Genomic DNA, 25572 nt, shown 5'->3' with positions numbered 1-25572 from the left:
ACATTGATTAGGAGACAGGAGAAGAGTGGCTTGAGATAAAACCATCCTTGTGTTGAAACACGAGATAGTTCAAGGTGCAAACCTGGGTCCATCTCCAATGTCCTACGGAGGTTGGAAGGAGGGGACCCGCCTCCTCAAATCTGTACCCCTGCCTCCGCTCCAGGGCCCTTATTTGGACCATTGAAGAGAACCACCATGCTCTCAGGGAAGAGATCCAAGGATTCCAGCGGAATGTCATGGAGATTCCTATCTTGATCATTTGCAAAGTAGCTGATACATTTTAAAAATGTGCGTGTGTCTCTGCCAGCAAATCATACTTTGTGATAAGAAGAAAAGGGATGGCAAAACAAGACAAGACAAGATAAAATAAAGATTAAAGAAAAAAAGCCAAGTCCCATCAGATAGCAGCTTGGCCACAGCCCTGTTGTGTCTTTGGCTGTGTCCTGTCTTTTAACATGGTTAACAGTGCAGGCTGGAATCCGTCCCTGAGGTGTCAGCCTTGCCACTAGCTGCACCACTTTGGGTGAGTTCCCTGATCTTCCCAAGCCTTACTCTCCTTATCTGTAAAATGGACGCAATTGTAGCACACCCTCCAAAGACTGCTGGGCAGAGCAGGTGACTGAAGGCAGTTTGCTCAGGACAGTTTGCTCAGGTAGTTACCACCCTCCCCTTCCTCTCTCCCAGACACAGCTGCCACCTACTTGCTCCAGGGCTCGGAAAGCGCTCACAGCATTGATCCAAGCCAAGACAGGGCAGTTTGCTCAGGACAGTTTGCTCAGGTAGTTACCACCCTCCCCTTCCTCTCTCCCAGACACAGCTGCCACCTACTTGCTCCAGGGCTCGGAAAGCGCTCACAGCATTGATCCAAGCCAAGACAGGGCAGTTTGCTCAGGACAGTTTGCTCAGGTAGTTACCACCCTCCCCTTCCTCTCTCCCAGACACAGCTGCCACCTACTTGCTCCAGGGCTCGGAAAGCGCTCACAGCATTGATCCAAGCCAAGACAGGGCCTTTGTTGTCAGTTGCTCCTCGTCCGTAAAGTTTCCCTTTAAAAAGGGAAGAAGAATGTTCAGAGAAGTGTGGAGCCTCTGCCAGGTGAGTGAAAAACCAATGTTGTTTCATGGGCAATAATGTTAGCAGCGCTTTATATAATAATATAAATTTAAAAATCTCGCTATGAAATTGCAAAGTTGGATTTTTTATGTACAAATAAGACTGTACATAAGACATCCTTGGATCTCTTCCCTGACAAATAGTGTCCTCAGCTAGTCAGATAAGATAAGCTAATTCGCAATAGACAGATCCCACTGGCCTTAATAAGAATTAGCTATTTTATCCAAGTTCACCAAAGAGACCCACTGGGGATTTGCTGTAGAATGCCACGTGGCATAGCCTCTCATTTTGAGATTTTACAGTTAGTAGAAGAATGAAACAAAGATACGTGTATATCTCTGCTAACCTTTCTTTTTTTCTTTATAAAATGCAAATTACGTTTGATACTGTTAAAAGAGAAAATGTGTGACCCAGACCACTACTTTCCTCACAACCCAAGAACCTCCATCCAGAGGCACAGAGGCTTATAGCTCTTTTTCACAAAGAAAGAACAGCCTCAATGAACCCATCGGGAGACTATGAGAGCCGCCTTTCTTGCATTCTTTTTTTTTTTTTTTTTTTAAGATGGAGTCTTGCTCCATTGCCCAGGCTGGAGTGCAGTGGTGCAATCTCAGTTCACTGCAACCTCCACTTCCTAGGTTCAAGCAATTCTCCTGCCTCACTCTCCCACCACCATTCCTAGCTAATTTTTTGTATTTTTAGCACAGATGGGGTTTTGCTATGTTGGCCAGGCTAGTCTTGAACTCCTGACCTCAAGTAAGCCACCTGCCTCAGCCTCCCAAAGTGCTGGGATTACAAGTGTGAGCCACTGCACCTGGCCTATGCATTTTTAATGGCAGGGAGAGACCCGAAGTCCAGGGACAGAGCCGCATCTTTACCCCTTCAATCTTGCAAGCAAGCCCCTGTCCATGCACAGCAGCAGTGCACTGCAGCCCGAGCTCCCCACTGACCATCCACCTCCGTCAGCATGTAGGGGTCCGTCAGCCACCCATCAGCCCGGTCGGCAGGCTGCACGTCCAGGTGGCCATAGAAGCACACGGTGGCTTTGGTGGGATCGTTCCCCAGTTCGGCCAGGATGACGGGAGGTATTGGAAGACTCTGACCATCAGGCAGCTGCAGAATAATAAGAAATCATTTTTTAAAAGCCTGTGTTGTCCTTTCAGAAAATTCAAAGACATGACGTTAGGCGTTCCGGCCAGGCTATCCCTGGGTCCTTGGAGAGTCCACATCATTTTTCTGAGCATCAGTTTCTCCATCTCTAAAATGAGCCTCATAAAACACTTTTTTTTTTTTTCTGTAGGAGACAGGGCCTCACTCCCATCACCCAGGCTGGAGTGCAGTGGTGCACCTCAGGCTCAGGTGACTCTCCCACCTCAGCCTCCTCCCAAGTAGTTGAGACTACAGACACTCACCACCATGTCTAGCTAATTTTTTCTTTTTGGTAGAGCCATGTTGCCCAGGTTAGTCTCAAACTCCCAGGCTCAAGTGATCCACCCACCTCGACCTCCCAAAGTGCTGAGATTTCAAGCATGAGACACTGCACCCAGCTGAGACACTTTTAATTAAGATACAAAACCTCATTAAAAGTAAAGTGTTTTGTTTTGTTTTGTTTTTTTGAGATGGAGTCTCGCTCTGACATCCAGGCTGGAGTGCAATGGCGCCATCTTAGCTCACCACAACCTCCGCCTCCCAGGTTCAAGAGATTCTCCTGCCTCAGCCTTCGGAGTAGCTGGGACTGCAGGCGTGCACCACCACGCCCGGCTAATTTTTGTACTTTTAGTAGAGACAGAGTTTCCCCAAGTTGGTCAGGCTGGTCTCCAACTCCCGACCTCAGGTGATCTGCCCGCCTTGGCCTCCAGAAGTGCTGGGATTACAGGCCGAGCTGCCGCGCAGGCCGGGGAAGTGCTTCTTTACTGAGCATCATGAGCCGGATGTGCTCTTCAGTGAGAATGCACATGGCAATTGGATTACATTAGGTGGACAAATCCTGGAAAACGTGGACGATCCTGAGGTTCCTCAGCGCTAAGATAAGTGCATCGGGTGCTTAGATTTAAGATATTTATGATTGAGTGGCGTTTTAGGAGATGGTTCTGATTTTTTTTTTTTTGAGACGGATTTTCGCTCTTGTTACCCAGGCTGGAGTGCAATGGCGCAATCTCGGCTCACTGCAACCTCCACCTCCTGGGTTCAGGCAATTCTCCTGCCTCAGCCTCCCAAGTAGCTGGGATTACAGGCACGCGCCACCATGCCCAGCCAATTTTTTGTATTTTTAGTAGAGACGGGGTTTCACCATGTTGACCAGGATGGTCTCGATCTCTTGACATCATGATCCACCCGCCTCGGCCTCCCAAAGTGCTGGGATTACAGGCTTGAGCCACCGCGCCCGGCCGGTTCTGATTTTTTTAAAAAAATGCAGCTCTAGATATGGCCCCTTCGAGAAAGATGCATATGAATTTAAAGAAAATGACAATTTCCTTTTCTTAAAGGAGAGATTTGAACCATGTGTGCAGAAAGGGAAGAGTACAAGGGGGTCCTTTCCGTTATAAGGTGACCTTCACTTGCCATCTGCACCAGCTTCTACAAGCCCAGCAAACCCCTGGAGTCCTGATATGACTGGAAAGCAATAACACGGTCTCATCTGAGACCAGGTGGAATGCTCGTCTTCACTGGGAAGTGGGGTTTCGTCTTCACTGGGAAGTGGGGTTTCGTCTTCACTGGGAAGTGGGGTTTCGTCTTCACTGGGAAGTGGGTTACAGGGGGTTTGGTGGAGGATCAGGATGAACCTCTCCCTTGCCACCCCCAGGAAGGGGCGACTGATGTCTAGAAGGGTCAGCTCCCTCGGTGGGAGGGAACCCCACAGCACCTGCTGAGAACCCATGTCCACTGAGGCCACATGGGCCCCCAGGCGCTGCAGTGTGTCCGCAGCCACCGCCATCATTCTGGAGAGCTCTTGTCTGAAGTGAGGCACGGGCTGGACAGAGTCGCTCTCAATGGCCACCCACTCCTTCAGCATCTAGGAGGAAGAGCAAACAGGGCATTAGCATGGGGGTTCCATATCCACTCTGGGCGGGAGCGAGGGGAGCACAGGAGACAGTAAGTCCGAGGTGCTACCCATGACGGTGCCAGTGAGCACTGTGATGTTCAAGAGTAACAGACAGAAGAGCTGGGGTTTAATCAGGAACCCGGAGGCCAGCGATGCCTGGTGAATACAGAAGATCAGGCAGGGCGGGCTGCAGGAGAGGTGCCGGCCAGGTCCTCCCTGGGTTCACCAGGGCTGCAGAAAAGGGCAAGTCCCTACCCACTGCTTCTAATCATTAAGAACTGAACAGCTGGCGGGCTGTCAGCTTTCTCCAGGACTTCTGGCTTTTCACAAATGGAGGCCTCCAGGCCGTGACTGAACCCACAGTGGCCTCACTGGGCCACAGGGCCCTCCTGACACGCTCTGCATTTAGATTCTCTGACCTGACCCTCCCTGCACCTCCAGGATCCCACCGGCATTGTGACCTTGGGCTTAAACTCAGCCTGTCATAGCTGTGTGACTTTGGGTGTATTCCTTAACATCCCTGAGCCTGAGTTTTCTCATCTGCCTGAGAAAGTAACACTACTTAACTACAGGGTGATGGTGAGGCCCACTGAGGTAACGTGTGCAAAAGACTCAGCATGGCGCCTGGCACCTGGCGGCCACTCCAGCAGCGCTGCTGATGCTGAATGACTAAGAAGGACCATTCACACACCGGTGCGGGAGCCGGCGCGGCTCACCCCGAGACAGTCAGCATTTTTATGAAAAACAATGCATATTCTGAATGACTGATCGTGGACTTCTCTTCCTGACTTGAGTTTGATCTCTCTATCCTGGTTGTAGCACTTTCATTTTTATTATGAAGGCACTTATTTAACCCTAAGGAATATTGTGCTGTACATTTTTAAACTGGAATTTACAGAGCAGAGGCTGCTGGTTTCTCCCCAAGTCCAGTGGATGTGGGTATGTTTGAGGGACTTAGGAAGAGGAGATGTTTGGCTGAAAGGCCCGGACCAGGATTAAATCCCCACCACACACCGATTCTGGAAACCCCACTCAGCTTTCAAAAATCTAAGAGGCATTGATGACTGGTTAATATTTCAGTAAGAGGAAGGGTTACACGAGGGTCAGATTTAGGAAGAGTGGGCTGGAATTCCGCCTCGTGCCTTTAGCCTAATTGCATGATAGTTTTCCTAAATTTGGTTGATTGATCCAATAAATGTCTCCTGAATGCCTGTCCTGTGCCAGACAGGAGGTGGGGGCTTGAGGTACAAAGTCCCGGGGGACCCCAGGGAACATCTAGTCTGGTGAGCACAGGTAACAACACACCAGTGTGCACATGTGTGGGAGGCTGGTGGAGGGGGTGACCAGATGGCCACAGAGTGGGCATGAGAGCCTAGGAGAGTAGGAGTGGGGAGGAGCTGGTGAGTCTGTGGCTACATCAAGCTCCTACTCTCTCGCTCCTCCTCCTACTCTCCCGCTCCTCCTCCTGTCTCCTGCTCCTTCCCCTGCTCTCCCACTCCTCTTCCTGTCTCCTCCCTCTCCTTCTCCTACTCTCCCCCTCCTCTTCTTGTCTCCTGCTCCTCCCCCACTCCTTCTCCTGGTCTCCTGCTCCTCCCCCACTCCTTCTCCTGTCTCCTCCCTCTCCTTCTCTACTCTCTCCCTCCTACTCCTGCTCCTCCCCCCGTCCCCCTCCTCCCCCTGCTCTCCCACTCCTCCTCCTGTCTCCTGCTCCTCCCCCACTCCTCCTCCTGTCTCCTCCCTCTCCTCCTCCTGCTCCCCCACTCCCCCTCCTCCTCCTGCTCCCCAGGCCTCCCTCTTTTTGCCATTCCTCCTCACCCTCCCCTCTACTTTACCCCTGCCCCAGACCCTGTATATGTACAGACGCCATATGGTGAATTAGGGATTAAGCAGAGGATTATAAACTTGGAAGGCTGAGGCAGAAGGATCACTTGATCACAGGTGATCGAGGCTGCAGTCAGCTGTGTTTGTGCCACTACACTCCAGCATGGGTGATGGAGCAAGACCAAACACAGTGGCTCATGCCTGCAATGCCAACACTTTGGGAGGCTGATGGGAGCAGATTCCTTGAGGTCAGGAGTTCAAAACCAGCCTGCCCAACAGGGTGAAACCCTGTCTCTACTGAGAAGACACAAAATGTAGCTGGGTGTGTTGGCAGGTGCCTGTAATCCCAGCTACTTGGAAGGCTGAGGCTGAGGTAGGAGAATCACCTGAACCTGGGAGGTTGCAGTGAGCCCAGATCTCACCACTGCACTCCAGCCTGGGTGACAGAGTGAGACTCTGTCTCAAAATAAATAAATAGATAAATAAAATAAAACAAAAAATAAATGGAGGCGATAAAGTGCCTCTGGTACACATGCTACAAAACAAACCATGTTGCTGTTGAACTTTGCAGAGCTCCCGGGCTCCTCAGCTCTGCACAGGCCTTACAGTAATGCAGGCGGCATCAGGAATGGGCGACCTGATGGAGCAGGGTGGACTTGAGCTCAGCGGACGTGCTGGTTCTATGTGGACAGCCCTGAACCAAGTGCTGGATATGAGCAGAGAGTGCCCTTCATGGGAGGAATGGCTGGGAGGGATCTCTTCCATCCATCTCATGAATACTGATGGTTTTTAACCCAACAGTCATTTTAAATGGAATTAGGCAAAAAAATCCACATCTCCAAGCAAGTCATTGTCCCACCCAAACACCAAGGATATCATCCAAGATTTCTGTGCGTAGTTTCTTTCTCCTACCTGCACAAATTCATCCTGGTGGAGGTCAATGTACTGGAAGACTTTCTCTAGCGGCACCGGGGGTGGGGAGGACGAGGAGAACATGCCTCCCTCCAGCAGCAGTAGCAGAGCCAGCAGCGACGCAGCCTGGAAGGGTTTGACACGAGAGGAACGACTGAAAGTCAACACCCGTTGCTGGACTTGGACCTTTCACATTCCTCGAGAATGTGTGTTATCTCACACAGCTGCCTCCAGTCAGTCGGAATAAAATAACAAAAGGTGGTAGAACCAGATATGTATTTTTTGCTTTGTCTTTCCCCAAACACTTTATTTCCAATGCTAAAGAATTTTAGTAGGATAGAAAGCAAGTTAACAAGCTCATCTTGAAATAATGTCATTCTGTTTCCTCCTGGCCCTCAGGGAGGCCAGTTCTGCAGGTCAGGAGTGAAGGGCGATTCGTGAGAGAGAAGAGTGAGGCAAAACCAAAACCAAACACCCAAAAGTCTTCCATGTGTGATGAGCCACTGCGTTAGACGAAAGAATTTCTGAGCAATGCCTAAAATCCAGTGTTGCGGGCTTCTTTCTGCTGGCTCCTGAAGTCACAGTACTTTAACAAGGAAGGAAGAGAAAGGTCTGAGCTGGTGGCTCATGCCTGTGATCCCAGTACTTTGGGAAGTCGAGGTGGGTGGATATTTGAGGTCTCCTCCTTGTCTCCTCTCGCCTTTCTCCTCCCTGACCCCTTCTCAGTCTCCCAGCCCATCCGCACCTTGGATGACTCCACCTGGGTGTCTTTGGGAGCTTGAGAACCAGCATTCCTCCTTGACCCCCAACAGGAAGGTCCTGTGGCAAAGTGGGCAATGCTCACCCCTTCACAGAGCCCCCTTCCCCCAGAGCACTGTCTGGAGTGGGAGCTGCTGGCATCAGGGCAGGGGTCAACTGCGTGTCTGGAGGGGCCATCAGCCACGTCTCCCCCGGTGCAGACCCAGGCTGGAGAAGAGGAGGGAGGGATCGAGGGTGGGAAGTGCCACAGGGGCTATAGCCCTTGGTCAGACCCCCTACATGAGGTTCTTGGCTGGGAAAGCCACCAGCTATCCCCAGGAGACCAGCTGGGCTCCACTTTAGAAGCCAACCCCACCCTCCTGCAGCAGGAGGAAGGAGGGGAGAATTTAACCCAGACTGTCTCTGTTATTTTTGTCTCAAAAATCCCATCTTTTATTGTTTTAAATGGTTGAGATATTTTACATTATAAAATGATGAATATTTTAATCTGTGATTCTTTAAATGCCCACTTCTCCGTAGGTGGAGGTGAGCAGGGGCTGTGGGGAGAACCAGAGGAACTAGGCTGGTGAAGTCTCAGACCTGGAGGAGGCCGCCCTGGCCTTGAGAGACAGATGTGCTCACAGCAAGAGGACGCTCATCACAGACGTGCCCCCTCTTCCTGGCGTTGCTTATTTTACAATGGAGCATCTGCAAGGCTATATGAAAAGCAGTTGGTTATTTTACTTTTCAACCTGTCATTTTCATGATTTTCTCTTAATTACTCTCCACAAAGCAGCCTGGGTGATCTTTTTAAAGGTGGGGCAGATCGCAAGGCTCCCTGTTTTAACTCTTCCAAGAGGTCCCATTGCCCTTGGGGTAAAGCAAATATCCCCACGACCCCCAGGTCTACATGATGGAGCCCACCTGCCTCTACCAGCAGCCCTCCTCCCTTGTCGGGGTACCATGCAGGACCCCTCCATCACTTTCATCTGTTCCCAAATGCATTGCTGAATCTTCCTCCATGCCTCCGTGCATCTCTTGGCCTCAAGCCCCCACAGAGCGAAGGTGAGCTGGGGAGCATCCAAACTGAGGAGCCGCCCCACCCCCAACACACTGCACAGTGCATCTGAATGAATTTGTGCGCAGGGAGCTGTGTTGTCTCTTCTAGGAATTCACCCCAACAAAACGTCTAGTCCTGCTGAAAATGTCCGAGACAGCAAGAAAGAGTGTGTCTCCCTAACCAGAGTGTCACTCAGCACCTGGGCTCAGGCCATCCCATGCCCAACAGGAGAGCCACTTGCAGGCTGTTCTGCCTTCTGTTGGATCACCACTGAAATGCTACAGGGGTGTTCAGGCTTCAAGAACTTTCCAGCTAGGATTCAGCGGGCATAAAATCTGAGCGAACACAGAGAACCTGCATTCACAAAACAAGGTGGCAGAGAGAGAGCCAATGCTGGGTGAGGGAATGCGCATAGAGCAGCGCAGCTGGGGTGGCATCACGGGGAGACCACAGCCTAACAGTCGGGAGGGCCACCACCAAGTTCAGCCCTGCCAGGCTCCAGCACGGCTCCTTCAGTTTCCTCTCGCAGCCTGAATTCCTCTGTCATGGAGTGGGAGCCTCACAGTGGCCAAGGACCCAACCAAAGGGCTATAAAAAAATGTGTGGCTCTGAGCAGACAGAGGGCTCACCAGCTGCCAGGAGGGCAGTCAGATGTGCTGTGAAATGCAGACCCTGTCCCATTGTGGGGTAGGGACAGTCAACAGCAGCGTCTGGGAGGAAACTGGTGCTGAACTCTGACGAGGCGGAAGGGTAAGCTTGGAGAAGGGCAGGCACTCAGCCAGAAGTTTTAACCTCTGGAAGTTTCCTCTTTTTGAAGTAGGAGAATGCATCAAAACTTTCTAATAAGAGAGTCTGAATTTCGCTGGAGAATAATCGAGAGAAATTATAAAGTTTAAGAATAATTACCCACAATCTGGAGAGTGAACTGGCTTAAGGACATGCATACATATCATCAAATAGAACTAAAAATCAAGAAATAAATCCTCACATTAATGATCAACTGATTTTCATCAAGGGTGAGGAGATCGTTCAGTGGGGGGAAAATAGCCTTTTCAATAAATGGTGCTGGGACAATTGAATGTCTACATGCAAAGGACAAAGTTTCACTCCCTTTCTCACACTATATATAAGAACTAACCCAAAATGATCAAAGACCTAAATGAAAGTATTAAAACCATAAAACTCTTTTTAAAAAAGCTGTCAATCTTCCTACCTTCGGATCGGGTGATGGTTTCTTAGATATGGCAGCAAAAGACAAGATGGATAAATAGGACTCATTAAAAATCAAAACATTTGTGCTTCAAAGAACACCATCAAGAAAATGGAAAGACAACCCATAGAATGCAGGTGGGGGGTTGCAAATCATATTTTTGATAAAGGACTTACGTTGAGGATATAAATAACAAGCATGATTCAGTAATAAAAGACGAATAGCCCAATTGAAAATGTGCAAAGGAATTAAATAAACGTTTCCTCAAAGAAAATACCCAAATGGCCAATAAACACATGGAAAGAGACTCAGCGTCATTAGCCATCAGGAAAACACAAATCAAACCACAGGAGATACCACTTTCTACCCACTTGGATGGCTAGAAGGAAAAAGCCAGATACTAACAAGTTATGTCAAAGATATAGAGAAATTGGAACCTTCATGTACTGCTGATGGGAATGCAAAAGCGTGCAGCCACTGTGGAAAACAGTCTGAAAGTTACTTAATCAATTAAACAGAGTCACCATATGACCCAGCAATTCTACTTTTGAGTACATATCCAAGACAAGGGAAAACATATGTCCACGCAAAAACTGGTACATGGATATGTATAGCGGCATTATTCATAGTAGCCAAAAGGCAGAAGCAAGACAAATGCTCATTAACGAACGAATGGATAAATAAAATGTGGTATATTTCACTGAAATATTATTTGGCGATACAAGATTATTTTCATCTTACGTAAAAAGGAATGAAGTACTGACACACGCTACAACGTACACAAACTTTAAACGCATTGTGTGAAGTGAAATAAGCCAGACACAGCAGCCATGTATGGCGATTCCATGTACATAACAGTCCACAGTAGGTAAATTCATAGAGACAGAAAGTAGATTGTTGGTTACTGCTGGGAAAATAGGAAGGGAGTGCTAATGAATAGGGGCGTCTTGGGTGATGAAAATGTCATAAAACAAATTTTGTGGCAACGGTTGTACAGTTCTGAATATACTAAAAACCATTAAAATTGTACACTTTAAATGGGCCAGTTGTGAAGTATAAGAATTATATCACAATACAGTCGTTATAAAAGTAATCATAGCTAGGCTGGGTGTGGAGGCTCACACCTGTAATCCCAGCACTTTGGGAGGCCAAAGTGGGCAAATCACAAGGTCAAGAGATCAAGACCATCTTGGCCAACATGGTGAAAGCCCATCTCTACAAAAAATACAAAAAATTAGCTGGGCATGGTAGCACATGTCTGTAGTCCCAGCTACTCGGGAGGCTGAGGCAGGAGAATCCCTTGAATCTGGGAGGCAGAGGTTGCCATGAGCTGAGATTGCTGCACTACACCCTGGAGCAACAGGGCGAGACTCTGTCTGAAAAAAAAATAATCATAGCTATACAACCTCTATTTGGCAATACAAATACATTCAGTATGAGAACTGTCATAGAGGAAGCTACACAGTGGTTAAAATCAAGGTCAAGGTGAGCAATGCTCATTTATGAGCTGATTAAGAACTGAGTCCGGCAGGTGGTGCTGATGAGCCGCTCATGATCTCCCTGGCTGCCCTGCACCCAGAAGACTGAAGCCTGATCCAGCTCAGTTCTGTGGGACACACACACTGGGGAGCACCACACACTGGGGTCTATTGGTGGGTAATAGGGGAGGGACAGCAGTGGGTCGGGAGGTTGGAGAGGGATAACATGGGGAGAAATGCCAGCTATAGGTGACGGGTGGATGGAGGCAGCAAACCACATTGTATGTACCTATGCAATAATCCTGCATGTTCTGCACATGCACCCCAGAACCTAAAGTCCAATAAAATATACGAATATATATTTTTAAAAAAGAAAAGAAAAGTGGAAGAAGGGAATAAGCTACAGGGAAAAAAAAGGGAAAACAGTGATTGTTGTAAGGAAAGAATAGTTCAGATTCAGCAAGAGCCTCCTCCTCTCGCCGGGAAAAGCAGCTGAGCCCTGGTCTCCAATCAAAGACTGACCTGACACCCTGACCTGATGGTGTGGCCCTGACAGCAGGGGTCTGACAAAGGGAAGGGCACAACTTCATCCTCCCTCCCAGAATGAATTCTGCCCTCCTTTCCCCACAGAGCAGGGCAGCCTGCTGTAGTCCATTTGCCATCCAGGTGCGCGGAGGCTGACTTTGGGCATGAATCCCCCTTCACCATCTGAGTGGGATCTGACACTCCATCCGCATTTCTCCTGTTCCTCAATGCCTCTGTTTGTTTTTCTGTATTACAGTTGCACTTGACCTTGAACTAGTTACCTGTACTAGGCTGTTCTTCTTGTACTGCAATAAAGAAATACCTGTGGTTGGGTAATTTATTTAAAAAAATAGGGTTAATTGACTCACCATTCTGCAGGCTGTACAGGAAGCACGGTGCCAGCATCTGCTTAGCTTGTGGGGAGGCCTCAAGGAACTTTTACTCATGGCAGAAGGTGAAGCAGGAGCAGGCACGTCATGTGGCCAGATCAGGCGCAAGAGGGTCAGGGGAAGGGCCACACACTTTAAACAACCAGATCTTGCATCAACTCGCTACTGCAAGGACAGCACCCAAACACCTCCCACCAGGCTCCACCTCTAATCCTGGGGATTACATTTCAACATGAGAGTCAGATGCAGACACACATCCAGACGATGTCATTCTGCTGCTGGGCCCTCTAATCTCACTCACATTGCAAAATTCAATAATGCCTTCCCAACCCTTCCCCAGTCTTCACTCATTCCAGCACTAACTCCAGTCCCACGTCCAAGAGCAAAGTCTCATCTGGGGATGAGTTCCTCTCACCGCTTCATCTGTAAAATCAAAACAAGCTATTTACTTCCAAGATACAAAAACCCTGTAACTGGCTCATGGTTCTGCAGGCTGGAAAGGTACAGCGCCTGCCTCTGTGCAGTTTCTGGGGAGGCCTCAAGGAGCTTTTCCTCACGGCACAGGATGAACCAAGAGCAGGCGCCTCCCAGGGCAAGAGCGAGAGCCAGAGGCACCACAGACTTTAAATAGCCAGATCTTGCAAGAACTCACTCACTATGGTGAGGACAGCACCCAGCCAGGAGGGACCCACCCCATGACCCAAACACCCCCCACCAGGCCCCAGCGCCAACACTGAGATCACATCTCAACATGAGATTTGGCAGGGACACAGATCCAAACTCTCACCACCCAGTGAAAATCTCAGGGTTTAGAAAGGTTGTTCCTGGCTTTTGACCTTGCAAAAAAAACAGCAAGAGGAGCTGGAGAACAGGAAGCTGCACTTGGGGTTTTGGGGGGTGGTTAGGGTAAGTCTGGACTGAGAGTCTTTCTGGCAGGGGTGGGCAGTTGCCAGCTGAGGGTGGTAAGCCCCCACTCGCTATGGGACCCTGAGGGGAACCCCACTTGCTCCACAGGCTTGTGTTGGTTCCAGCTGGTTGTTCTTACACTTCTAGATTTGGAACAGAAGTTCCAGGTGCCCCTGTGCTAAGCGTTCTCTCTAAAAACTAATTTTTAGGAGGAGGTTTATGTCCTCTGCTGTGTTACTATCACAACCTGTCAGAGTGAGAGGTCCCGGGGCACTTCCTGAGTCTTCTTAGTGTCTTAACATCTGGTTCTGTTCTTTCTCCTCCCACGGCTGCCTGAGCTTCGCCTCCACCTCTCTCCCAGCTCTCGCTAACAACTGGAGAGATGGACGCCCTGTGAGTTTAGCTGATCGAGGCCTTGGAAGTGGCCCTGCATACCTTAACTAGGGACACCTCCGTCTCTGCCAGGAGAGGAGCAGGCATCCCTAAAGGAGGACGGAGCAGGGGTGCTGTGGGGAAACCCCACTCTGTACTGCTTGCTTTGTTTCTTTTGGGTGTTGAACAGAAGAAAGAATGGAAAATGAAAGCGTTCTTGCCTCCACCCCCACAAAGTCTCAGGCCAAGGGTGGCTCCTTGGTGTCCACACAATGGCCAGTCAGCCAGGCCCCTATCTAGGGTAAGAAACCTCAGTGTCGGCCAGTCACCCTGGATGCCAAGAATTCTATTTACCCCGTAGTCTAGCATCCTCATGGGATTGGTTTATAGAGGTCGCTCTGTCTTAGGTCTGCTCTGATAAATTTGTTATAAAACAGAAAAGAATGTTTTATTAGCCTAGTTTATCTCACCATCACGTGATTTTTAAAAACAACAAAAACAGGCTTTGCTGGATTCTGTTGATTTCCTGTAGGCACGGAGCTGAGCCAGCGTGGCTCCTGTGGATTGACCAACTCACTCTGGCAGCAAGTCCTCATGGAGGAGTCAGTGAGGGCATGGGTTCCTTCAGCCAGCAGCCTGGACAAACTCCAGGGAGCAAAATTCCCCAGAAAGTCTGCAGAACTGTGAGGCTCTCCATCATCCTCTCGTCTGGCCTAACCTGTGAGTTTGACCCTGGAGAAGAACATTGGCTAAGGCCGGGTTCAGCTGAGACTCAGTCCCACACCACATGAAATGGCTGAAAATGCTGAGAAAGTTTACCCAGTTCCCTCGGATTCTAACTGAGCTAGCGGCTCCTTGAATGCTGAGCAGAGCTGCAAGAAGTCAGAGAGCAGCCGAAGCCAGGCGACGGAGGAGGAATTGAGTGCCAGTCACGGGGTGGGTGATTTCGTGGTTTGCAGGGAGAGCTGGCCTAGAGCCCAGGCGCTGGCACTTAGGAACTGGTTTGCTCCAGACTCAGGCTTGAAGCAGGGACAGTGGCACCTACCACACACCCTCAGGGGGATGGCATGAGAGAATACCACCTCTGGCATGCCACAGCCCAAGGAACTGTACAGTGTATTCTCTCCAGCCACCAAGCCGCCCGGGTGGGCCCTCGGTACTCCCACCTGTGCCTGGGATCCTCGTGGGTAGGCGGTGGGGAAGAGCTCGCATTGCCAGGGTGTGAGGCTGGTGTGATGCTAATAAGAACAACGTTCCTTCAGACACTTTGACTCCCCACAGTCTGGACGGGAAGCTGAGCCTCGCCAGACATCAGCCAGGGAGACAGCACAGCATCACTTCTGGAATCTTCCGTCATCTAGGAACCAAACTGCGGCTTGTAGCACAATGACAGAGCCAGCCAAACAACAGCAACAACAACAAAAAAAAGTGAATGAAATAAGCAGCGATTTCAGTTGTTTCTCCAATAGGCCAGCATCTAAGGAAGTTAAATCGATACATTGAAGTACGCTCTACCCGGGACAGTGGCGTCATCAGATATGCTGGGCTGTGAGTTCCTCAGAGGCAAGAGCATGTTTCCGACCGGTAAATGGGGCATGGCTCTCGGTTTTGAGGGGTGGAAGGTGTAAATCCCAAGGGATCCAACAGGCTGTGCCTGACGCTGGAGCCAAAGCCCAGGGGGAACTCTCCCCTCTGGAGATCTTGCAGCTATGGCCAGACCAGAGCCACTGGCTCTTCTTCCTTTACATCTCATTTGAGTGATTTTTGTGTAAAAGTGTCAATAGGATATTTACAGAATACCCAGGGGAGACTGTGCAATCTTGGGGACAGCACATGAAATCCAGATGTTCCGGCTGCAGAACAGCAGAGAGGAGGAGGAGGAGGAGGGTCGGAGGGAGTGTGGAGCTGAGAGAGACTCAGACTGAGGACAGGGGAGGGGTAGCGAGGAAGAAAGCCGAGATTTCTCACCGACTCAGGAGAGGAGGGCCTGGCAGGGACTTGGTGGGACACCAAGATGCACATGGCACCAAAGAACACGTTTCGTCTCTAGAAACCTGCAATTATGTAACAGCCTTTAAAGTATTATCTTACACATTCAGCCACAGCAAAATCGCTCTGACTTCAAAGTGCAGAGCTGTAGGCGACCTTGATGTCTGTGAACCAAGGTCCCTAGTTAAAGGGAAGAGTGCATGCCAGGGCCTGGCCACCTCTGGCAATGGCATCTCAGGCCACCTCTTGGCTTTGAACTAAAGTTCAACAAACGCAAAGTGGAGAACAAGGGCAGATTCAAGGAGACGGCGGGGCTCTTCCATCCCTCTCTACTCGCTTCCTCAGGCTGCTGGAGCAAAGCACCTGAAACTGGGGCCACACACCAGGACTTTATTCTCCCAGAGTTCTAGAGGCCAGAAGCCTCAATCACAGGCTGGCAAGGCCGGGCTCCTCTTGGAGGCTCTGGGGAAGGGCCCTTCCTGCCCCTCCAGCTTCTGGTGTTGGCGGCAGTCCCTGGCGCGCCTTGCTGTGGCCGGGTCATTCCAGCCTCTGCCTCTGTGTCACATGGCCAGCCTCTCTCTGTGTCTGTTCCTCTCATCTTAGGAGAACACTGGGTTTGGTATTTAGGGCCCAATCTACTCCTGAGTATTCTAATTTTAGCTAATTACATCTGCAAAGACCCTGTTTCCAAATAAGACCATGTTCTGAGGTTCCAGGCAGACATGCGATTTTGGAGGAATGTTATTTAACCCAGTACAGCCTGGATATTATTTTCTTACCACCATATATATATTTTGAGATGAAATCTCACTCTGTCACCCAGGCTGGAGTGCAGTGGTATGATCTTGGCTCACTGCAACCTCCACCTCCTGGCTTCAAGCGATTCTCTTGCCTCAGCCTCCTGAGTAGCTGGAATTACAGGTGTCTGCCATTACACCCGGATTTTTTTGTATTTTTAGTACAGATGGGGTTTCACCATCTTGTCCAGGTTGGTCTTTAACTCCTGACCTCAGGTGATCCATCTGCTTCAGCCTCCCGAAGTGCTGGGTTTGCAGGCATGAGCCACCGTGCCTGGCCTTCTTGTCACTATATAATATTGTTATTTGTTTACTTAATGATGATCTGTCTGGCTGTCATGAACGTGAGCTCCAGGAGGGCCAGGACTTCCTTTCTCTTCTTTCCATCACCCAAAGTGCCTCCGTACTGTCTGTCACAGAATAAGATGCCAACCTGCAATGATTTTTACTTATTTATCTTTTGAGACAGAGTCTCACTCTGTTGCCCAAGCTGGAGTGCAGTGATATAACCATTGCCCACCACAAGCTTAAATTCTTAGTGTCAAGTGATTCTTCTCTCTCAGCCTCCTGAGTGGCTGGGGCTACAGGTGTGCACCACCAAGCCCGGCTCATTTTTAAACTTTTTGTAGAGACAGGGTCTTGCTATGTTGCCCAGGCTAGAGTGCAATGGTGTGATCATAGCTCACTGCAGCCTGGATCTCCCAGGCTCAAGCTATCCTCCTGCCTCGGCCTTCTGAGAAGCCGGGACTAAAGGTACAAGCCACCATGCCTGGACTGATTCTTTTACATTTTTTGTAGAGATGAGGTCTCTTTTGCCCAGGCTGGTCGGGAACTCCTGAGCTCAAGCGATCCTCATCCTTTGGCTTCTCGAAGTGCTGGGATTGCAGGTGTGAGCCACAGGGCCCGGCCTCGTTTCCTCTATTTTCTTCCAGAACTCCTACCATATTTGGAGTCTTTCAATCACATATCACATATCTTCCAAATCTCTTAGTTTTTCTCTTTTTTCTTTTTATCTCTCTGCTATGCTTCCTGGGCAAATTCTTTGCAATGTTTTTCAGTTCATCATCTCTCACTTTGTGCCCAGTCTAGAATTTACACTCTTTAGTTATTTCACTGACTAGTTTACATTTTCAGGATGTCTAATTTGGTTGATTTTCATACCCATCTATTTTTATTTTATTTTTGAGACAGGATCTCACTCTGTTGCCCAGGCTGAAGGACAGTGGTGTGATCATGGCTCACTGCAGACTCCACCTCCTGGGTTCAAGTGATTGTCCCACCTCAGCCTCTTAAGTAGCTGGGACTATAGGTGCATGTCACCACATCCAGCTAATTTTTATATTTTATAAAAACAGGCATGGCGTGGGGGTCCCACCATGTTGCCCAGGTTGGTCTTGAACTCCTGGGTTCAAGTGATCTGCCTGCCTTGTCCTCCCAAAGTGATGGGATTACAGGCATGAGCCACCACACCTGGCACCCTTCTGCTCCTGATTCATAGGTGCCTGCTTACATTTTGTCATTTCTCTTTTTTTTTTTTTTTTTTAAGATAGAGCCTCACTCCATTGCCAGGCGCCAGGCTGGAGTGCAGTGGCGCGACCTCAGCTCACTGCAACCTCCGCCTCCTGGGTTCAAGCAATTCTGCCTCAGTGTCCCGAGTAGCTGAGACTACAGGCGCACGCCACCAGGGCCAGCTAATTTTTGTATTTTTAGTAGAGACGGGGTTTCACCATGTTGGCCAGGATGGTCTCGATCTCTCTACCTCGTGATCTGCCCGCCTCGGCCTCCCAAAGTGCTGGGATTATAGGCATGAACCCCCATGCCTGGCCCATTTCTCATTCTTTAATTTGGGTGTTAATCTTTCATTTTTCTCTCTAAGAATTTAAACGTACTTGATTTGTATCCATTTTAAACACGTTCTACTCTTTGGATGCCAGCGGTGATGAACCCACTTCAAATCCGTCGCAAGAGCCATTTTTCTCATGGCGTGACTTTCTCACACACTTCAGAACTTGGCTTGTAGCCTCGACTTGAATGATAGTCATTTTATTCTCTTTCTCTGTTGCGAGCTCTGCCTAAAATGCAATGGCCGCCTCCACCCGGTGCTTTACGACGCCCATTCCAGGTCCAGGTCTTTAGCTGGTGGCTTATAGTTCTCAGTGTTCCAGTGGCACTCACCTGCAATCCCAGCACCTTGGGAAGCCAAGGTAGGAGGATCACTTGAGCCCAGGAGTTCGAGACCAGCTCGGGCAATATAAAGACTGTCCCTACATAAATTAGGTGTAAAAACTTAGCCAGGAAAGGTGGTACATACCCGTAGTCCCAGCAATTAAGGAGGCTTGAGGATGACAGAGTGAGACCTTGTCTCAAATCATCATCATCATCATCATCATCATCATCATCATCATCATCTTGAAGTATATGCAATTGCTTTGCTTGAAGTGGATGGGGAGTTTGAAGGGTGAACTCATACTGTGTCTTGATCAGGACTGTCCTACGATAATTTTTCTTCCTGGGAGGCAATGTCCCCACAGCATGGCCCAGTGCCAGGCTCAGCACTGGGAACACCACCTGGTGCAAACTTTCCCAAACCAGGGGAGAGCATGATTCGGGTGAAGATAAAAAGGGTCCACTTAAAAGCTCACAAGCTCTGTTCAGTACACTTTACAAGGCACAAATGCTTGTACCCCAGATAATCTCAGCCTCCAAGAATGGGTTAAGAATGACCAATAACCTGGGCCTTGACACCAGGAGCTCAACAAGCAAACCCTGCCTGCTCCCTGGAGCAGGGACAGAGCCTCCAGGTGAGCTCCAGGCAGTGCTCCTCCCAGCTCCTCCGGCCTGCAGTACAAGGTGCAGAGCTGGGTAATAGGACTGCTTCAGGCAAACTGGGATGTTGAAACATGCAAACACTTCTCCCTGAGCACCATGCACTCTGGGATCCCAGGGCACCAGAGCTCAAAGGTGCAGGGGACCCCTCCTCATCTGCATCCCAAGGCCCTGGAGCTAGTCCTCAAAGGTGCAGGGGACCCCTCCTCATCTGCATCCCAGTGCCCTGGAGCTAGTCCTCAAAGGTGCAGGGGACCCCTCCTCATCTGCAGTCTTTGGGGAGTTCCATCTGTGTGTGCCTTGTCTTAGCACTGTTTCTCTCCCTTTCACAATGCTTTCCGTTCCTTCTGGGGTTAGCAGGGGACAGCACCCCGACTTCTTGTGCTGTGGCACCGGAAGCTGAGCATGTGTCCCTGTCTATGCTATGTGTGCCATGAAAAGCACCTTTGTCCCAACCACGGTGCTTCTGAAGAAGTGGGGCATTGTAACCACTTGAAAGCACAATTGAGACTGGGAACACTGGGACATTGAGGGGCCTTCGGAGAGGTGCTCTGGGGGCAGAGAGCCACCACCTCCTCACTAGGGCTAACGATGAGGCAGGGGAGGACCTCAGGGCTCAGGTCCCCTGCTCCAGCCTTGCTGCTGCCTGCCGTGTGACAGTGAGACCAACCGTACAACAGCCCGTCCAGCCTCCCTCCCACAAACAAACCGCATGCACTTATTTCCTCCTCGGCAGGAGCTCTGCGCTGGGACCAGTAGATGCTGGCTGGACCCACCCACCTCTTCTCCTTCTGTGACTCCTTCAGAAGCTGGCTCTTGGCTCCAGCCAACAAAGGCTACCCACCCCCCAGATGCCATGAGCTCCTGATGGCACCTGGTTCACTGGGATACAGGGTGTGCTGTAAGAGCCAGGGTGCCATGGGAGAACCTTCTGAACATGCCAGGGTCCCAAGCCAGCAGAGTGGCAGTCACCAGGGCAGCATCTCTGTCTGGTGAGCCACAGATGACAACCTGCTGAGAAGCTAGGACAGCCGCCCTAGCCAGCGCATGCTTAGGGGAGGACAGCCACCCTAGCCGGCGCGCACTTAGGGGGGGCAGCCGCCCTAGCTGGCGCGTGCTTAGGGGAAGACCCGATCCCTGTGCCTTTCCTGGCAGCTCCGTGAAACGGTGCCTCTGCGCTCCACCCGCCTCCTGCCCCAGGTGCATGGGGACTGCCCTCACTATGAACCTCCAGGGGGTGATAGTACCTGACCCCCAGCCTACAAGTTTCTGGTGTGAACCCCAGAAAAGTGTGTCCCTGTGCCCAACGACTCACAGGGCTCTCCCAGAACGCTGCGAGTGGCTGTCCAGAGCCAGGATTTCGCTGTCTACATCAGTCTGTGCTAAAGCACCTGTGTTAGAAGAAATCGGCATCACTTCATTAGAAGCCAAATCCGGCTGTGATGTTTGCAGCGTCCCTCAGATGCTAGTGCTGGAGCGAGTTAGGGATTCTACACATCACATGGTTTGTCGATTAGTAGGAGTCGTGTCCATTTGCAATAAGGTTACATTTACATTTTTATTGCGTCTTTACACGCATGGAGGACAGGCACTGGGCCAAGCACTTCATAGCCACGACGTCACCAATCACTCTGAAAATCCAGTGAAGCAGGGCCTCACTGTGACCTGAAGCATGAGAAAGGTCAAGAGACTGCCTGGGCTCACACAGCCAGGATGAGCAGGTTACACACATACCCATCAAAACACGGCTCTCCTTTCTCGACTAGCTCTCCAATCCTCACTGAGGTTCCCCAAGAGAGCGCTGCCATTCCCTTTATGCCCTGTACAGGCAGCCAGGCTGTGGCAGGGTGCCCATTCCAGGCACTTCAAGGTCAGATCAGAAATTCGGGGCAGAGGCCAGGCACGGTGGCTCATGCCTGTAATCCCAACACTTTGGGAGGATGAGGTAGGTGGATCACTTGAAGTCAGGAGTTCGAGACCAGCCTGGCCAACATGGTGAAACCCTGCCTCTACTATAATATACAAAAATTAGTGGGGCATGGCTACAGGCACCTGTAATCCCAACTACTTGGGAGGCTGAGGCAGAAGAATCACTTGAACCTGGAAGGCAGAGATTGCAGTGAGCCGAAATTGCACCACTGCACTTCAGCCTGGGTGACAGAGTAAGAGTCTGTCTCAAAAAAAAGAAAGAAAAATGTATACCAAACTAATGTAAAGTGTAGATCCAATTTGAAAAATCAATGGTAGAAATATGTTTATGGGATAATATGATAAAGTTGTATATTTGTTGATGCAAAGGAATTATTGCTATTTTACAGTGTGTTCATGGTATTATTGATATGTATACACATGCTTGCCCTAAAGATATGTGCTGAACAGCCTACAGATGCAATAATGCAACGTCTGGAATTTGCTGAAGGATTATCTGGATGCTGAGTGTGGGGGGCCTGGGAGGGGATATCCGGAAACTAGATGGGCCACGTGTTGGTAATTGACAGAACTGGCTGATGGGCATATGGGGACTCACTATCACCATCTGTCTATGTTTGTGCATGTTTGAAACTTTCCATTAAAATGAGAGAGCAGGGTTGGGGAAGGCTGGGCCTTGACAAGCAGGCAGTGCCCTGGGCCAACCTGAGCTCATGGCTGCCACACCTGTGGTCACGCCACTGATCCCAGGAACCACTTGCTGCTCAGGATGCCAGTTTTCTTGTAACATGGGTGGTTTAGCATAGACTGATGTAGACAGTGAAATCCTGGTTTTGAACAGCCACTTGAAGCATTCTGGGAGAGCTCTGTGAGTCGTTGGGCACAAGGACATACTTTTCTGGGGTTCACACTAGAAACTTGTAGGCTCTGAAAGTGGAGTGGGAGGAAAGTGGTGGTGCTTGGGGGCCATCTGCACCACCAACACTGACAAGGCATTTGGTCTGAGGAATCCTGCAGGTGGGGAGACTAGCTGCGGATGAGCAGGGCTGGCCAAGGAAGGGTGGTGGGGGGCCTCACGTACAGGATACCTCCCTCTGGGATTTGCTGGCACTAGGGATGAGAGATGAGGAGGCTTCCGGGAGCTTGGAAAGAGCCCACCTGGCAGTCCTGCATCCTCAGACCCTTCATGAGACTGTGTGCAGAAGAAATGGATAATGGGAAATTAGCACGCACCTGCTTAGAAATCCAGGCTCCAGGAAAAGCCTGCATTCCTCCATAGTAAGTTGGGAGTCTATTAACATAAAGAACTAAAAGCTGGTGGGAACAAACAGGTGTAGATCTCCTTAATCAAATCCCTGATGGATAGGGAAGGCTTTTTTTTTTTTTTTTGAGGTGGGGGGAAATACCTTGTCATGTTTTGCAGTATTCGCAGAGAATGTACATGTGTTTTCTGGCCATAATCTCTCTCTGTTTAGCTTAACAAACTGCTTGAGAGAAAATACCAGCTCCTATCTTGTGAAAATCATCAGCAGAATTAATTAATTAAAAATAAGCTGAGCCCTAGATTAAATAAGAACTGAGCTTAGTTTCAGAACCTTGAAGCAAGAGATACACCCTGGAAAAGCCAAGAAAAATCTAGGGGGACTTTTATACTTGAAATTGAAAATGTTCTCAAAATGTGATAGGTGGAACCCCTCTGTCAGAATCCCTTGACTGGGTGAGGTGGAGGGTAGATCCCTCGGCCAAGAAGTGCATGAAAAAATGTTCAGTATCATCAGACATTGGGAAATGCAGATCAAACCACTTCCCACCCAGGAGGATGCTGGGAATCACAAATTCAGATAACAAGTGTTTTGAGGATGTACAGAAATTGGAACCCTTGTAAACTGCTCATGAAGATGTGAAATGGTGCAGCCAGGGTGGAAAGCATTCTGGTGGTTCCTCAGACACTGGTCCATGGGGCTACCATATCAAACAGCAATTCCGCTCCCAGGCACACACCCCGGAGAGATGAAAATACATAAGCACACAAAAACTGGGACACGAATGTTTATAGCAGCATTATTCATGATATCTAAATGGTAGAAACAACCCAAATATCCATCAGCAAACAAATGGATAAATCCAAAATGTGGCATATTCACACAATGGAAGATTATTTGGCCATGAAAAGGAATGCAGTACTGACATATGCTATGACATGAATGGACCTTGAAAACATTACATTAAGTAAAAGAAAGCAGTCACAAAAGGTCACATACTGTATGAAACCATTCACATGAAAGTCCAGAGTAGGGAAATCTACAGAGACAGAAAACACATCAGTAGTTGTTTAGGGATAAGGAGAAGCAGGGGGGACTAGGAGGGTCATAGCTAAAGGGTGTGGGGCATCTTTCTGAGGTGATGAAGATGTTCTAAAATTGACTGTGGTGATGGTTGCACATGTCAGTGAGTATACTAACAGCCATTGGATGATGCTCTTTAAAGTGCAGGTGCCTGGGCCTCTACCCTAAAACTGCTCACACTAAAGTTTGAGAAAGAAAAGAATTCTGAGTTTGGGATTTAGTGAAAAAGGCAGCAAATTGTACCTGGATGGTAACTTCTCACCTTCGTCTAAATTGTACTTTGCCTTTTGTATTCAGCAACTAGAAGTTCTACTCTACAGTTTTAACAAGAATGTCACTTTTTGTGGAAAGAAACGAGGAGTGTGGAGAAAGTGTAGTGATGTATGACCTGGTTCATTGCCCCCAGAGAAGCTTCCTGGTCCCTGAGTTCTCATCCCAGGTACCACTGTCTGTGCAGAGTGACTGTGTCCAGGCACCAGAGCACACAGGAGGCACATCACACATGCTGATTGCACGCGCCCCATCCAAAGAGTGAGTGCCCACAGCACAGAGCCACCTCTGCATCTTGTGGTCCTCCTCATGAAACATCACCCAGTCCCCCTGGGCCACAGCCACAGATCCACGCTGGCTTTTGGTGGGCACTTGATCTGTGACAGCAAAAGAGTTTGGCCAGGCCGGGCACAGTGGCTCAAGCCTGTAATCACAGCACTTTGGGAGGCCAAGGCAGGTGGATCACGAGGTCAAGAGATCAAGACCATCCTGGTCAACATGGTGAAACCCCGTCTCTACTAAAAATACAAAAAATTAGCTGGGCATGGTGGCACATGCCTGTAATCCCAGCTACTCCGGAGGCTGAGGCAGGAGAATTGCCCAAACCCAGGAGGCAGAGGTTGCGGTGAGCTGAGATCGCACCGTTGCACTCCAGCCTGGGTAACAAGAGCGAAACTCTGTCTCAAAAAAATAAAAAAATAAAAAGAGTTTCACCAATCTTGGGCTCAAAATCCCAAAAATAGAACTGATGACTTTCTTTTTTCTCTCAGTATTAGAAAAAGGTAATGCTAATAAGTCAGCAATAGTGACAAAAAACAAGCAATGGGAAAGGACTCCCTATTCAATAAATGATGCTGGGATAACTGGCTAGCCATTAGCCATATGCAGAAGATTGAAACTGGACCCCTTCCTTATATCATATATAAAAATCAACTCAAGATGGATCAAGGACTTAAATATAAAACTCCAGCCTATAAAAACCCTGAAGACAACCTAGGCAATATCATTCTGGGCATAGGAACGGGCAAAGGCTTCGTGACAAAGACACCAAAAGCAATTGCAACAAAAGTAAAAATTGACAAATGCAATCCAGTTAAATTTAAGAGCTTAGGCACAGTAAAAGAAACTATCAACTGAGTAATGGACAACCTACAGAATGGGAGAAAATGTTTGCAAACTATGCATCTGACAGAGGTCTAATATCTAGCATCTAGGAACTTCAACAAATGCATAAGAAAAAGACCAATCCCATTAAAAAGTGGGTGAAGGACATGAACAGACACTTTTCAAAAGAAGACATACATGTGGCCAACAAGCATATGAAAAAAAGCTCCACATCCCTGATCACTAGAGAACTGCAAATCAAAACCACAGTGAGATGCCATCTCACAGCAGTCAAATAACTGTATTAAAAAGTCAAAAAATAACAGATGCTGGAGAGGTTGCAGAGAAAAGGGAACACTTACACATTGTTGAGAGTGTAAATTAGTTCAATTTTTGTGGAAAGCAGTGTGCCAATTTCTCAAACAGCTAAAAATAGAACTACCATTTGACCCAGCAATCCCATTACTAGGTTATATACTCAGAGGAATATAAATCATTCTACCATAAAGACACATGCACGTGGATGTTATTGCAGCACTATTTACAATAGCAAAGATGTGGAATCAACCTAAATGTCCATCAATGACAGATGGGTAAAGAAAATGTGGTACATCTACACCATGGGGAATACTATGCAGCCATAAAAAAGAATGAGATCATGTGCTTTGCAGGAACTTGGTTGGAGCTGGAGGCCATCATCCTTAGCAAACTAATGCAGGAACAGAAAACCAGATACTGCCTGTTCTT

General features: G+C 48.9%; 1 protein-coding gene and 1 long non-coding RNA gene across 2 annotated transcripts in view; one reads left to right on the top strand and one right to left on the bottom strand.

Annotated features, from left to right (window-relative positions):
- The window catches only part of CNDP1 (carnosine dipeptidase 1), a 36311-nt gene extending 23918 nt beyond the window's left edge, over positions 1 to 12393 (bottom strand). Inside the window, exons 1-5 of the mRNA XM_002757338.7 lie at positions 12267 to 12393; positions 6888 to 7013; positions 3975 to 4124; positions 2062 to 2224; positions 956 to 1044 (exon numbers count right to left, since the gene is read on the bottom strand). Coding sequence (XP_002757384.4) covers positions 956 to 1044; positions 2062 to 2224; positions 3975 to 4124; positions 6888 to 7013; positions 12267 to 12344 — 606 coding nt within the window. The 5' untranslated portion in view covers positions 12345 to 12393. The remainder of the gene's footprint in view (positions 1 to 955; positions 1045 to 2061; positions 2225 to 3974; positions 4125 to 6887; positions 7014 to 12266) is intronic.
- On the top strand, positions 937 to 10601 carry LOC108587909 (uncharacterized). The gene is made up of 3 exons (XR_001906690.5): positions 937 to 1093; positions 7287 to 7547; positions 8166 to 10601. It is a non-coding gene; the product is annotated as an uncharacterized LOC108587909 (long non-coding RNA).
- Positions 12394 to 25572: the final 13179 nt, after the last annotated feature.

The sequence above is a fragment of the Callithrix jacchus genome, chromosome 13 (genome assembly GCF_049354715.1).
Source record: "Callithrix jacchus isolate 240 chromosome 13, calJac240_pri, whole genome shotgun sequence".
Classification (NCBI taxonomy): Eukaryota; Metazoa; Chordata; class Mammalia; order Primates; family Cebidae; genus Callithrix; species Callithrix jacchus.
Note: the sequence above shows the minus strand (reverse complement) of the source record. Positions and strands in the feature narration are given on the sequence as shown.